The 15613-nt window shown below is 48.1% G+C and overlaps 1 protein-coding gene across 3 annotated transcripts in view; it reads left to right on the forward strand.

The window, feature by feature from the left end:
* NFRKB (nuclear factor related to kappaB binding protein) overlaps positions 1–15613 on the forward strand; it is a 1053863-nt gene that overhangs the window by 320901 nt on the left and 717349 nt on the right. For all 3 annotated transcript variants that reach the window (XM_078681973.1, XM_078681971.1, XM_078681974.1), the window contains exons 11-14: positions 10188–10314; positions 11015–11077; positions 11906–11985; positions 12166–12209. In XM_078681973.1, the coding sequence (XP_078538099.1) occupies positions 10188–10314; positions 11015–11077; positions 11906–11985; positions 12166–12209 (314 nt within the window). The remainder of the gene's footprint in view (positions 1–10187; positions 10315–11014; positions 11078–11905; positions 11986–12165; positions 12210–15613) is intronic.

Below are 15613 nucleotides of genomic sequence, written 5' to 3' on the forward strand. Positions count from 1 at the left end.
CCCGTGGGCCTCCTGCTCCCTAACTACTGTTAGTCCAGTGTAGCCTCAGCGATTCCCAAGGCCCTAGGCCTTACCATTGTTCGTGACGTGGTTCTTATACCACTATTTTAGTATATGGTTTAGCGGGCCACCAGGGCCTATCCATATTTGTGCAACTTATTGTATGCTATATTAAGTTATTTGTTATACGCTTGTGCTTCTGTCCTCATAAAGAGTACAGAGGGTTGTTTTAGAAATAAATACATATATATTTTGAATATATAACCTATGTGGTACAAATGGGGGTGGGGTCGCACACTACTCACACACCAGCGGGATCGCCCCTAAGGACTGTGGTAAGTGTAGTTTGTGTTCCGCGATGCATCTTCTTTCGATTCTCTGCTATCTCCGCTATCTTCGCCATCCCTGGACACGTGTTTCGGGGTATTTACCCCTCATCAGCAGGGATTAGGCCGTGTTCTGGGGGTGCCGGTGGCTGCCAAATATTGCCAGGTTTAGTACCACTCAGGCGCACAGGTGCGGGGTCCCAGGCTAGTCAGCCAACTGCTCGAGGGAGCTTTAACATTACAAATGGGGGTGGGGTCACACACTACTCACACACCAGCGGGATCGCCCCTAAGGACTGTGGTAAGTGTAGTTTGTGTTCCGCGATGCATCTTCTTTCGATTCTCTGCTATCTTTGCTATCTTCGCCATCCCTGGACACGTGTTTCGGGGTATTTACCCCTCATCAGCAGGGATTAGGCCGTGTTCTGGGGTTGCCGGTGGCTGCCAAATATTGCCAGGTTTAGTACCACTCAGGCGCGGGGTCCCAGGCTCGTCAGCCAACTGCTCGAGGGAGCTTTCACATTACAAATGCTTATGTTCAGTTACCTTCCTTTCTGACATGTCTAGTCGTTCTGCATGCTTATCAATCCTCTCACCCATTCTGTCCAATCTATACGTGAGTGCATCCATTTTCGCCCCCAGGGAGGAGATACCTTCCTGTAGTCCCTTCTCCATGGACTGCACCATGGTCCTTATATCTTGTTGTTCCGTGGGCGTATTGGGCCTACTTTCGCTTCCAGCCACCCTGTCCTGGGATTTAACACGGGTCTGGGTGAAGGGCAGCTTGGATTGGTTGCGGTCTGGTTTACCCATCGCGTTGTCCTAGACGTGCCCGTGGCCTCACTGGTCTCCGCGCGGGCAATACGACGCCCTCCCGTGCGGTGATGAAGCCCTCAGTAGTGAACAGTGCGTCCGACTCGTCAGCACACTCGCCTCAGCTCGCACATATGTTGCGTCGTCGTGGGGGGAGTCGCTGTAATTTTAACGAAGGTTCCGGGTGCCAATCTACCTTCTACAGCAGCCGGCCGCACTCTGCGCCATGCCTCCCCGTAAGTATGAATACACCCCACCCTGCAACGCTGTCGTCCTACTTATCCGTACCCCCTGTATGGAGGGGAGACTTTGAGTTCCTGTGTAGTGTGCCAGCAATGGGGGGTGGTGGAGGAGGAGAGGGGGGAGGCAGGGTACAACAGACCGTGTTCACATCAATATACACCAATCCAGAACGTGTCCAATCTCCCCACCCCCACCGCAGATGTCACAGCGTGCGTCTACCATAGGGCCCCAGCCGCAGTAGCAGTTCTACGCCCTCCAGGCACTCCTCACCGCCATGCAAGGCTCTCCAGTGCCGGCCGAGGTATGCTGCGATGGTCACAGCAGGACGCCGCCGCCCACACCAAGCAGTACTTTACAATAACGGCGTTACCAGGTGTCTGCCCAGGCTGGGGAGGTCTCCCCACTGCCGCCGCCCAGACCCGATGCAGCCACCACCGCCGCGTGGGTCCATGTGGTGCCCCCGGCTCCTATGCGCTCCAGACCACGCAGCCCAGCGCAGTCCACAGTCCAGCTGAAGTTCTTATAATCTGCCGCTCAGGCACGTATCAGCAGTCGCGAAGATCGGCAGCGCTCCGCAGCCCCGGCACCAGTGTGTAGGAATAGCATGGGATGAGTACGTTTTGCCAACAACTCCTTCACCATCACTTTCCCCAGCGAATTCGCCTCCTCAAGACATTGGGGGATTTCACGATATTATCGAAAAGGCTGCTAAAAGATTCGACTTAAACATGCCGGTTCAAGAAACAGAATGTTTCTTATACGATTTTAAAGAGGACTCCAGAAAGTCAACCAGATCGATCCCAATCATACATAATATATGGGATGAGGGTCTTAAGATTCTAAAGACACCAGCTTCAGTAGCAGCGTCGGTCCCAAGGATTGAGAAAAAATATCGAGCGCCAGAAACTTCTCCTGCGTGTTTGATAGGTCACCCTAGACCGGAATTGGTGGTGATGCAGGCAGCGCAGAGAAACTCTAAAAATCCTGTCTCCACATCTATGGCTCCGCCGGATAAAGAAGGAAGAAGAATGGATGGAGCGGGAAAGAGGTTTGCAATAATGGCAGCCTCTACCATCAAGGCGGCAAATGCTATCGCCCTCATCAGCCATTATTACAGGCAGATGTGGTCAGATATAGCACCACTTTTGGCTCACCTGCCAGATGATAAGAAAGAAGAAGCAGTAGCTATTCTGCAAGACGGAGCTAAAGCGGCCTCTGAATCCATTGAAATCGCAATGGATATATCTTCGATGGCTTCTCGTCAAATGGCAGGAGAAGTGGCGCTTAGACGGCAAGGTTGGCTGAGAGCTACTTCTTTTAGGCCCAGAGTACAGGCCAAGATAGTGGACATGCCTTTTGATGGTGAAAATCTTTTTCGAAAACATATAGACAACACACTCCAGGGCATTAAAGCAGATACGGACACGGCGCGGGCGCTGGGGTCCCTTCAGCAAGGCGAATTTCAATCCTTTCGGAGGAGAGGAGCGAGAGGGCAATTTGGTCAAAGATCATTGTACCAGTCGAAGAGGTACCAGCCTTACAACCAACAAAATTACCGGCAATATCCTTCCAATCAACAATATCGATCCTCAAGCACCTCTTTTCACCAGCAGTCCAGAGGTAAAACTACGGCTAGAGGCAAAACACAGCAGTCTAATAGGCGACAATGACCTACCCAGGGCGCCCTCCACCTGGTTTATACCCGACAACGACCATTATCTGTCTCTCTTCTTGAAGCATTGGATGTCAATAACTTCAGACAAATGGGTATTGGATGTGATACACAGAGGCCATACCCTAGAGTTTGTTCAAATACCACCAAATCAACCCCCAGTTTTCAAACATCAGCAACATCTCTCAGCACTAAAAGCGGAAGTTCTATCGCTTGTACAGAAGGGGGCTATAGAGGAAGTTCCTTTTCGGCAGAGAGGAAAAGGATTTTACTCACATTTCTTTCTGATAAAAAAGAAACAAACTTCAAAATGGAGGCAGGTATTGGACCTTAGGGATCTGAACCAGTACATCAAGTAAATTCCTTTTCGTATGCTTTCACTGCAGGAGATTCTCTTGCTCCTAAGACAAAAACATTTCGTGGCATCACTAGATCTTATGGATGCTTATGTCCATATCCCGATTCATCTAAAACACAGAAAGTATCTGCGTTTCGTACTGGAGGGACGCCACTTTCAGTTCAAGGTGTTGCCCTTCGGTCTGAAATCAGTACCAAGGGTCTTTACAAAATGCATGGCTCCAGTCGCAGCTCACGTAAGATTGCAGGGGCATAAAATTTTCCCAAACCTGGACGACTGGCTTATAAAAGGTCCATCTTACAGAAAAGTCCAGATTTCCCTAAAATGCTGCATGGATCTCTTTCAACGTTTGGGTCTGCGTCTCAATCTAGAAAAATCATCAATAGTGCCTTCTCAATCGCTTCAGTTTCTAGGGGCCTTGCTCTGCACAAAGGAAGCAAAAGCATATCCGTCGGAGGAGCGGATTCGAAAAATTTGAAGTCTGACTTCAACACTGCTGTCAAAAAAGTACACTTCAGTAAGAATATACAAATCCTTGTTGGGAATGATGTCTTCCTGTATCCCACTGGTTCCAAACTGCCGTCTTCAGATGAGGCCTTTACAGGAGCTCCTCGACGAACAGTGGATTCAATCTCAGGGGTCTTTCGAGGATCGGATCACCATATCTCCTCAAATGAGGAAGACTCTGTCATGGTGGAAGCTACGAGAGAACCTGGTACAAGGTCTGGCTTTCGAACCTTAACGTCACAGTTATGTTATGACAGCGGTATTCCTGGGGCTAAAGGCTTTTCTTCCCAGAATATGTGGCTCTACCGTGATGATACAAACAGACAGTACAACGACAATGTTCTATCTTTTGAAACAGGGAGGGACAGGATCGAAACTACTCTCGTCACAGGCTTAAAAGATTGGGAAATGGCTAATACGTCACAAAATTTCCATACATGTTCAGCACATTCTGGGTATACACAACACAAAGGCAGATGTCCTCAGCAGAACAGCCAGTGTGTCTTATGAGTGGGAAATAAACCATGCACAGCTTTAAAGAGTATTTCAGCGGTGGGGCACGCCAACATTAGATTTGTTCGGAACCCAGGACAACTCGAAGTGCGAACAGTTCGCAAGCATATTTCCTCAGAAGGGATCTTTGGGAAATGCGCTGCATTTGAAATGGACGGGAATGTTCGCCTACGCGTTTCCTCCATTCCCCTTGATTTCAAGAGTACTCCGCAAAATGAAGTCGGAGCCATGTTGTGTGATTTTAATAGCTCCAGCTTGGCCGAGACATGCATGGTTCTCGGAGCTTCTCCAACTTTCAGCGTCCAACAGGATGCAGTTCCTGATAACTCAGGACCTGATCTCCATGAACACCATGCACCCAAATTTGACATCGCTGAGCTTATCAGCATGGAACCTCACGAGCATGAGTTCCAATCTCTGAACATTCCTCAAGATTGCAGGGTCATATTATCCCAATCTCGAGCACTCTCCACAAATAAAACATATGTGGCAAAATGGAAAAGGTTCTGTCAATGGTGCGCATCTCAGGCGCTACATCCTCTTACAGTTTCTCCTGAACAAATCTTGCCATATCTTCTTTACTTGTCGAAAGCAGGTCTTTCATATGCCTCTTTGAAGGTGCACTTGGCAGCAATCTCGAGATATAGGAGAGCACCAAATCAGCCTTCACTCTGGTCGCATAGAGTGATCAAGGAATTTCTCAAAGGGCTTTTCAGGGTGTTCCCTCCGATCCAACGCCCTCCGATCCCTTGGCATCTCAATACAGTGCTGTCTCAACTTATGAAGCCACCATTGGAATCAATACATGAAGCAAACCTGCAATTCATATCATGGAAGACAGCATTGCTTTTGGCCCTTACATCTGCGAGGAGAGTTAGCGAAATACAAGCATTCTCAATAGCCGAACCCTTTCTTCAGTTTCATCAGGACCAGGTGATATTAAGGACGAACCCTAAATTCATACCTAAGGTCCCTTCAATATTTCATCCTAATGAACCGATAATATTACCTGCTTTCTTTGGAAATCCGTCAACAGAAGCAGAGAGGGCCTTACACTCACTAGATGTTTAAAATTCTATATTGACAGGACAAAACCTTTCAGAAAATCAAAACAGATGTTTATTGCTTTTGAGGGACAGAGAAAAGGACTGTCTTTATCCAGATCAAGTTTTTCAAGATGGATTACTTCTGCTATTGTCAAATTTCATGAGAAGGCTGGAAAACCACTGCGCTCCAAAGTACAGGCGCATTCCACTAGAAAGATGGCAACCTCAACGGCCTTGTTTGCAGGAGTGTCGCTGCCAGAAATCTGCAGAGCAGCGACCTGGAAGAGCATCCACTCCTTTACTAGACACTACTGTCTAGATACTGCGTGGAAGGAGGACACGGCATTGGGGCAAGCCGTCCTTCGGCGTCTATTTCAATAAGGTATTTTCTCTATTCAATTATTCATTTAAGTATGAAAATGTATATGAATACATAAATATGCATAGGAATAAGTGCAAGAATACACAGACTGATGATCAATGTTTAATTTATGTACTAACTTAGGGTTGTTTTATGTGAAATACGTTCTAATTTTCAAGGTTTACAGAGATTATTCATTTATTGTGGATGGTGTCTAATGTTTATGACAACACAATGTTTAGGAGCAGAACCTGAATCTTAGGGTTCTATCCTGGAAACGCTAATTCTCTTTGGTACTACTTGCTACTCTGATACAAGCATGTGAATCTATGAAAGACTATAGTTCTCCAGTATTATCTTTCATAGATTCACAAGCGCCCGCCCACCTCCCCGATTCTCAGGTAGAACCTTTTACCTCTGAGTATATCCATGTCTCTCACTTGGGGCCGGAAATCTGATGTAGGAGAGTTCTGCTGGGGAGTGTGATTTCAGGGCTTACTGCTGCTTTACTGAGTTTTGGACCAAACAATAAGGAGGTCTGGTTACCAAATAATTCACTCCCTATGGGGTTTTTCTTTGCAGTTTTTTCTTCTCTATGGTACTGCTTTGGTCATTCTGTTACCATGAGGCTCCCGCCATGACGACGGGGAAGATACAAGCATGTGAATCTATGAAAGATAATACTGTAGAACTATAGTGTACAGGTAAGTAACTAGTTTCTTCCATGGCCGCTGGCATTTTGCGGATGGGTGACCCCGTCACCCCATTTTCTACGGATCATCTGTTGGAAGTTCTCCACCAGGGCTCTGGTGGACGGGAGCTTCTTCTTCCATTCGAAACTTCGCTCCACAATTCTCTACTAGGGACCTGGGGGCGTCCTGCCACGGGTGACCCGGTGCCTCAACCACTCCTAACCCGCCACCGTCCTGCTACGCACGACCCAGTCTGTCTTTCTTTCCACCCTTCTACCCAGGGCCCTCTCCTGCAGACTGCTTTTCCTTCCTTGCCTTCAGTGTTGTTTCTTCTGTCACTGGAGGCCCGGTGGTTGGATTCTTGGGGGCGTAATATCTTCGCTTACTCCAGTGCTGCTTTGCGAGCGCTCAACACGCTTTGTGTGTTGTTCAGGTCTACCTCCAGCCTTTGGGATTCTGTGGACTCCTTTTTGGCTCGAGTCTCCCACAAAGGTGCCCGCCCTGATCTACTGCACCATGTGTTGGATGATCAAGAATTAGCTGCTTTCATTTTCTGTGTGGCCTTTGATGTTGCTGATGCTCTCGGCCGTACTATGGCCAGCTCTGTGGCTCTCCGCTGCCACGCTTGGTTGCGGGACGGCGTTTTTCCTGAGAATATTAGGGAGCGTCTGGTTTACCTGCCTTTTGATGGGGTTCTTTTGTTTAACACCCACGCAGACTCTGCCATTCAACGGCTCCTTGCGGGGCTCCATCCTCCTCCCCCTCCGTAAGCTTGGCTTGTTGGTCCTCCTGTGTTTTGTGGAAGACGTTATCCCACCTTTTTTCTGGAAAATAGTGTTTCGGTTGGACCGTCTGTGTGTTATGTGTGGTTTGCCGTGCCTTCGGGGTCCTTAGGCTGGCCCCTCTCTACTGTTGGCTGCTGGTACAGCCCCTTTTGGCAATTGTGTATTTTTGGGCTGATTAATAAGCCGACTGTGGTTCTAAACGCAGGTCCTTTATGTTCTTGTCCTCTGATGTGGGATTTTTTCCCCTAAGAGTGGTTCCCATGTTTTCTTTGGGACGTGTCCTACCACAAGTGGGGTACTTGTAGCTATTGTGTACCTCTGTCCTACGCTGGGAGGGTGTGGATCCCCCTTTTTTCCGGGTTCCTCGCCTTTCCTGGCATCTTTGTATACTGCTGGTGCGGTCTTTTTGATCTTGTTTGGGCGCAGCTTGCGCTGCTCCAGGTTCTGTCCTCTTCAGTATCCGCTGCATTACTGGACCGGCTTTGGCATGCCGTATGCGGAGTTGCATTGTGATCTTTCCGCCTTTTTGTCCGGCGCTTAGGCCTGCTGGCTGACGGCTTAGGTCCGTCCTACGTATTCCTCTTCTGGCTGGTCCCACTTCATTTTGTGGGTCGGTTTGTGGCTGGCATGGTCTTCCTTTGGGGGTTTCTCTGGATTTCCCCGGCCTTTGCCTTCGTCTTCCGCTCTGCTTGTTCTGGGCGCACTGCTTCAAGGTGTTGCCAGCTGCCGGCTGCGCATGCCTGCTCTTTCTGGTCTACTACTGTGGGCCTTGGCATACACCCTTGTACCCCTGCCCATTGTTCTACTGGAGCTTTGTGCGGCAATGTCTTGCTTCTCACGCCTGCTTTGTAGAGCCGTTTCTGCCTTGTCCGCTGCCTCGGGGCTGATGCCTGTTCAGCTTTCCCTTCACTGTGTGTGTTCTCTTGTGGCGAGCTCTGCCTCTATTTCTACCTCTTCTCTTTGGAGTTTGAGGTGGTTATTTTTTCCTCGGTACTCCTCTGCTGTTCTCTGTCCCTCCGGGTTCTTCTGGCATATGTCTATGGTACATTGATTGGGCTTGGGGTCTTCTGGCCTCCCTTCACCTTGCCTTGCTTGCGTCGGCTCGGGGGGTGCTGGCCCGCCTTTCTTGTCCCCATTACACGTCCCCCGCTGGGGCTCTGTGTTTTTCCTACTGAAGGGGTTCTCTCGCAGGCCCTCCTCCCCTCCGGGTACGGCTAGGGTATCTAATCTACGTTAAGGAATCTGCGGCTAGTAGTCTCTATCAGATGAACAAGTTACTTACCTTTGGTAATGGTGTATCTGATAGAGACAATTCTAGCCGCAGATTCCTTCACGCCCTTCCTCCCCGTTCTGCGAGGACCTTCAGTTTGGTCTTCTGCACTCTCCTACCTTTGGGTGGTTTTGTCTTCTGCGAGTGCCCTCTTTCACTTCCTCCCTAGCGGAATGCTTTGTTCTGTTTGTTTGATCCACTCCTTCCTTTCTGGTAATTGGTTGGTGGGTTCATGGGTTCTTCTGCATCCCTGCACCCTGGGCTTCCAGTGTGGGGCCTACTCTTGATCTTCTACCCTTTTTCATTGCTTGGAATTTCGGACTCCTCTGTAGTCCTGTGAGTTGGGGTCATTTGGCTGTTCCTCAGCCTTTAGCTCCTTACAGGGGCTGCGCCTCTCCTTGCTGGTATGGTCTTGGGGCAATTTGCCGTTACTCTTTTGTTCTGGCCTTGTTGTCCTTCACTGTTAATAGACTGTGGTTGCAGGCCTTCTTTGTCTGCTGTGACTATTTTCAAATGCTTTTCTGCCCCTGGGAGGATATTGTGTTTGCATGCAAGGTTGCTACGCAGCAGCTATGTTCTGCTCTTCCCTCCTATGACTCTCAGTGCCACAGTGCCTGCCACTTCTCTGAATGGCACTGTTCCTCTCCATTCGCTCCTCCCTTTTTTATGTCTCAGATTTTTTCGCACACTGTTCCCGTATTTTCACAGTTTTTGTTTGTGGTGGCTCTGCGTTGTGACGCAGAAAAGTTCCCTGAAGAAATCTGATGTCAGCGAGCCGGAGTGGGGCTTATGTGACCTTGCTGACGCCATGCCCGCGGACGACGTCAGGGCGGAGTCACGTGGTACCGACCCTCCACGGAGCGCAGAGATGCTGTGGCAAAGAACATTTTCCGGATCCAGTCTCAGGCCTGGAGATAATTCCATGTTAAGTGAATATTTTACTTACCTGTAAAAATCAATCTCGAAAAGTACTTACTTGATACCGAAGTTCTTGGTGTTGCAATTTATATAAAAATGTCCTGGATTTATTCTTGAGTGTGTCTCATTTATTTCCTCTGTGAGTGCAACAAATACTTAGTACTAACCTCTGATAAGCCCAAACTGCACGCCCACACTACCACCAAAGAGAACATTTGTTTTTTTTACTTGAGTCTGTAAACCAATAAAGGTTGCCTGGACACTCTGAACAGTGTACCTCGTTTTGGTGCACTATATAGAGAGCCAGCTTCCTACAAGCAGCATTGCCATCCTCTTTAAGAGCTACCTTGCGACTATTACAAATGCTTGGTCTTTTATCAAAATGATGAAGTAGCACTTTGAGACATCGATATGTGGCACTGCCTCAATATCAGATTATGGTATGTATTTGTTTTGCAGCCTATGAGGTCCCAAGGCTCGCTCCTCCAGTGTATTTAAGAATGTTGGTTTCCTTGGCTAACTGATTGTACTCCTGAATCCTCATGTTGTTGCTCTGAATAGCTTTGAGCACCAACTTTTAGGGTAGCCTTTCCCCTTACTTGTTCGAGCCAAAGGGTCAGTAACTCTCTCCTATTTTTGCAATTTTTACCAGCCTGTGAATGGATTGATATTTATAATTTCAGTTGGAGGATCGAGTTTTGGAATGGCAGTCATCACCTGCAAGCACCCTAAACCTCTGGTTCTCCTCTGCCCCAAACTGGTGTGAATTGGTGCACCCAGCCCTGCTGTACCTCACTGGTGAAAGGAAAGGTAATCTGTGGAAGAAGGCTGAATATGGGTTTCATGTTAAGGTAACTAGTCAAACATTACAGTAGCCATGTATTGATGGGCTAATTGCCTTATTTGGAGGGGAAACGTGTAAGTTGCTTTTTCACATATAACTTATGCTGTTCCCTTGTAACAAGTAAGGGAATAGGAATGGAAACCATCACTTATACCAGACATAATTTGTGTGGCAACTTCTAAACATGAGCATTTCCTGGGAGTAAGGAGTGGCATGCGAAACCTAAATGGCGGCGAGAAGCCTTATTTGTACCTTGACCAGAAAGGTCAAATTTTGACGGTGTGGTATATCTCTCTGCACATCCTTCACTATGCCGACTAGACTATGTACCTATTGGAGGAGCCCTGTATTATTAATAAGTCTCTATACTATTAATAAGTGGAAAGGGCCCACTGAATTTTGGATTCATTGTTTTTCACCATATGCTTCCTTCTCTTAAAGGAAGCCGCTAATATGGCTGGAAGCGCAGCTTGGGAAAATAGGCTGCTTTGGACATTGGCATATTAGTGCATTCTGTCTCCACAGGCATCTATTGCCTGAATTTGAATGTTTGGGTACTTGATGCTGTTGATTTTGTTACATGCTTTCAAAGCCTTAAGTGTTATCTTTTCTTTTTGTGTCATCTGTTTCTGAGTGTGGTTCTATTATTTCCTTTTATTCTTCCAGGCACTGCTAGTTTCCCCCCATTTGTTGAATTTCGGGAGAAGACAATGCAGTGGAAGTGGATTGGTAAGTGGCTGAAATGCCATCATAAAAATTCATCTGGAGTTTCAGATAGCTTTCTCCTTCATACCCCAAAGCCTCTTTATTCTACTGCATGATGTTATTGCAAGCCTTTCTGCCCACGAGGATTGCTGGACTGCCGTCCCAGTCCAAGTGATCCACTTTGTTAGAGAACCTCTGGGATAGTGGCCGTTGCTCTGTTATTGTAGAGGAGATAATTGGGCACACCAGAATATGAAAATACCGAAGAGATACGCAGTATTGCACCACTGTGCAATCTGCAGTGTGAGATTGTTTGTATAAATGGTATTACTTTGCATGCAAATTACTGCACAACTCCATTTAGTGTCTACATCGCCACCCAGTATCCCAATGTGTGTGCTGTGTGAAGATCACCAGAAGAATGTTAGAAATGTACAGTTTAAACTAAATATTTTTGTGAATCAAAATACTAACTTTGTTTGGAAGACTCTGCCCACCTCTTGTACACTGGCTAATTATCAATTCACCGATGCTGTATGACCCAGAATGCAGTGCACTTAAAATACTGGTATTTAGAGAATTAGCTGGGAAGCTTAGTGGCATTCCTTACCGGTGTTGGAGAATTCAAATAACCGTGGCGTGGATGACATTTACAGTTTGTAAAACATGTTGGACAGTGAACAGCATGATTGATGTAATGCTTACCATGCTGAAAGACTTAGTTGGTTTTATCTAATTTTAGGTCTAGACTAATAACTCAATGTAACTCTTATCTTCGTAGTGTAATATCTTTGTATAAGCTTAATACCACTTGTGGTCATTAGCATTCACCTTTGTCTTTGCCTCTAACAGGCCCAACCCAGGATAGTGAGAAGGAGCTGAATGCACTTTTCCAAATCTGGCTGGAGACCAAGGACCAGATCTTCAGCAAGGTGACCTGGCATGATTGGGAGCTGGTGGGAAAGGCTGCTTGTTTAGATCAAGTTTGTTAGTAAATGAGGGTTCATGCTATGAGATGTTTGTGAGGCAGTTAAGATGGACAGTTTGCTGAACTTTTAAAAGTTATTAAAAAATCTGTATGCAGTGTTTTAGCCCCCTCTTTTTTTTTTTAGGATGATGATGACAGTATTGATGAAAGCACGCCCGATGCCCGAATGTAAGTATCCAAAAATCAAATAATCTGTGTTAGCCCAACAATCAACTTACTGTGTTTTATTGAATTGGTTGTCTTTGCTGGTGTGAGATTTTCATTTGTCTGCACTAATGGCTAAATGCTGGAGTCTGACCTACTCGAAAGAAAACAACAGTTGCCATCTGTTTAGTGCTACTTTGAAAATGCATTGGGCGTCTTCCTTATCAAAAAGTGTTGATTGGCTTTAGTGAGGTATAAATCTACTACTGTCACCCTAATTTAAAGTATTTCTGTTCTTCGTAGAACAACGTACATTGTCCCCTCATGCGATGCGTCTGATTCTGCTTGAATAGATAATGCGTGTGTGTAATATTTAGAGAAAATCATATCTTTCCTTAAAGATGTGATTTTTTTTGTATGCGACCCTCTGCTAATTTTGAATGCTACCTGCATTTGGTGCTGGAAGCAAGTGTTCGCATCTTTTACTTGCCGGAACATCTGCCCACTGACCTCTGGTTAACATTGTTTCATTGAGTTAACAAATATAGACACTGCCATCCTCAGTTGGGTAGAATGAAAGAAATAGAAGTTAAATAACTGAATTGGTGCATTGGAAAAGCATTCTGCCGCTGAGGTCTCAAACAAGGCAAGATATAGGACCAAGTACATTATTGAATTGGAAGAAAACAGCAAAATAAGTTTACATGATATTTAGAATAAAACGTTACATGCTGGAAGGGCCTTAAGTCTAACATGCATTTATTGCATAAATAGCGAGCATCATAGCAAATAATAAAAAGACTATTATTTGAACTGACCAGAGCTCTTGCTAAGAAAGGGTTAGTAGGAACCTAACGCTAAGATACAATTTAGGACATTGTATGTATCTGTACAGGTGTATGAACCCTAATTGCGTGATTGAAACTTGTTTATTTGATTGAAACTTGTTTGTTTCAGTAAAAGCGTATCTAATGAGCAGGTAGCAAGATATTGTCCTGGAAAACGCGCGAGGCACCCTTGAGGAGAACATATTCACGAATACAATAATGAGTTCCTTATTCTCCTAAAACCCTAATTCTAGTTGCCATCACTGAAAACAAGGTTACACTTAGCATTAGTGTGCGAATGTACTACTCTGAATCAAATGGGTTTTGGGCCTACTAGAACCATGAAACTTAGCAAGCATAATTAAGGCCATAGAACACGTCTGATCAAGAAGAAACAACACCCGTATTTGATTTATATATATATATATATATATATCTCGTTGAAATACATAGGAATATAGAAGTGGTTTAACAATGAGTGTAGGAAGCTGTCTCTTTATAGGACATATCACTAAGAGGGTATATCATTCAAAGAGTCCAGAATTTCCCCCAAAAGTGTACAGGGCTCAATGTAAACCCAACGTGCTCTATTTGTGGTAGTGTGGTCGTGCAGCCTTAGGCATAAGACAGAGGAGTGTAAGACATTTGTTATGTACACAGTGACAACTAAATGACACGACTCAAAAAGGAGATCCTCACCAATTTTATAAAAATAAGGTTTCCAAGATTTATTTTAGGACAATAAAATCGTAAAAAGGTAAGTACATTTTTCATAAGGAATACTTTCACTTTAAAAAGTGGACACGGGGGCGTGGCCAAGATGGCGGAGTGAGAGGTCGCTAAACCTCAGAGCTCCTCCGCTTTCGCCTCTTACCGGACTGTATAATTGCACTTCTCCCCCCGCAGTGCGGCGCCGGGGGCAGGGGAGCCAGCGGCGACTGACCTGGTGGCGGTGAAAGTAGGAGCGGCCGGCTCCGAGCCGATATCCCCGAGCGCGGACCGTGGCTGACGACGGTTGCGGGCCCCGGAACGGCGGCCGGAGCCCCGGGTGCCCCGAGGCCAGCACAACAGAAGCCCTGTGGCTGCAGCACCCAGAAGAGACAGAGCAGCGGGGGCGATCCCGCGGAGGCCGGAGTGATCCTAGCGGCCCCGCGGCAGCACCCGAGTGAACTGCGCCCAGTAGCTGGCACCGGGGGCGGCCTGGCGATCGGGCCGCACCTGGAGGAGAAGGCGCAGGAATTGAAGCCGGGGATGCGGCCTGGGGCGGAGCTACACCGACCTCGCCCCAATCGCCCGCGGCAGTGAGCAGACCCCACCGCTCGATAGCGGAGAAGACCGGGACTCCCTGGGTGTGGCGGTGCACCCCCTGGAGCTGGGGTTGACTGCGGTGGCACTGGAGGATCGCACTTGAAGTGACCGGAGCGGTGGCAAGAGAATGAAGACGCCCAGGCCTACCCACGTGGCCCGGCATTGGGAGGTGACTCCAGTAGACGCCTGCGTGCAGCGCTGAAATCGAGGCCGGGGTCGCGGCCTGCAGCAGGGGAGACGGGGACTGACGGCGAGGAACTAGACATAGAGGACCCCACAAGGCGACACCGGGGGCCCCCACGAGATCCAAAGGGACGCCCCCTTGACAGTGGGCGCATTGAGAGGCTGGAGGGGTCACGCGGGCAGCGCGGCCTATCCACGTGGCCTGATCACGCTCCCCTGGCCCGCGGACTCGCCTCACCGGACATCAGGAGCAAGCCCCAGGAGCAGCCGGAGATTGGCGGGGTGCCCCCTCCGCGGGACTTCGCGTGCCCAGCAGTACCGGACAGCGAAGGACCCGCGTGGACAGAGCCAGAGAACTGATGGCCGGTGGCAATTAAGAGATTCCCTAGCAGCATCGTGGGGCACTTCGGTGGTCTCCGCAGCAGCAACCTGAGACCCCAGTGGCCCCAAGTACAGAGCAGTGAAAGGAGGTGAGGAGACGCGGGGGGTACCTCCAAGGGTGCAGTGGCCCCACATCGGAGATACAAGCCGTCAGCGTGCGAAGGGTGTCCTGCATAGCTTCCCTGGAGCGGAGGTGATATTCTTGGCGACCCTGACGAGGGCAGTGCTCGGAACAGTCAAGGGAAGGGGCTCTCTTTCGGCCTCCCACCACGTGGAGTAGCACATACCCAGGAATTGGAGACAAGTGAAGGAACCACTCAGAGAGGAGGAGGCTGGGGGGGCAGCGAGGGCCTGCGAGGGCCTGCGAGGGAGGCACCATGGCGGGCCAGAGGAAGAAAGGAGAACGCACCCTCCCAGAAAAGCTCGCCAAGGGCCAGACGAAGGGCGATAAAGGACAATCATCCCCGGGAGCACCCAGACAACAAAGCAACCCGAATGAGGGAGAGGTCCCCATCACCAAATCTTTCCTGGAGTCTTTATTTAATTCACTTCGCGATGATGTTCACACCCTGAAGCAGGAGGTTGCAGGGGAGGTTCGAGAAATGAGAAGGGAGGTTGATGGACTCGGATAACGGGTAGCCACCATTGAAGAAGCGGATCGCACAAGGGTCGAGGAGGTGGAGCAGCTACAGCAGGACATAATGCGCTTGACGGAGCAACAAGTCAATC

The sequence above is a fragment of the Lissotriton helveticus genome, chromosome 3_1 (assembly GCF_964261635.1).
Source record: "Lissotriton helveticus chromosome 3_1, aLisHel1.1, whole genome shotgun sequence".
NCBI classification, from domain to species: Eukaryota; Metazoa; Chordata; class Amphibia; order Caudata; family Salamandridae; genus Lissotriton; species Lissotriton helveticus.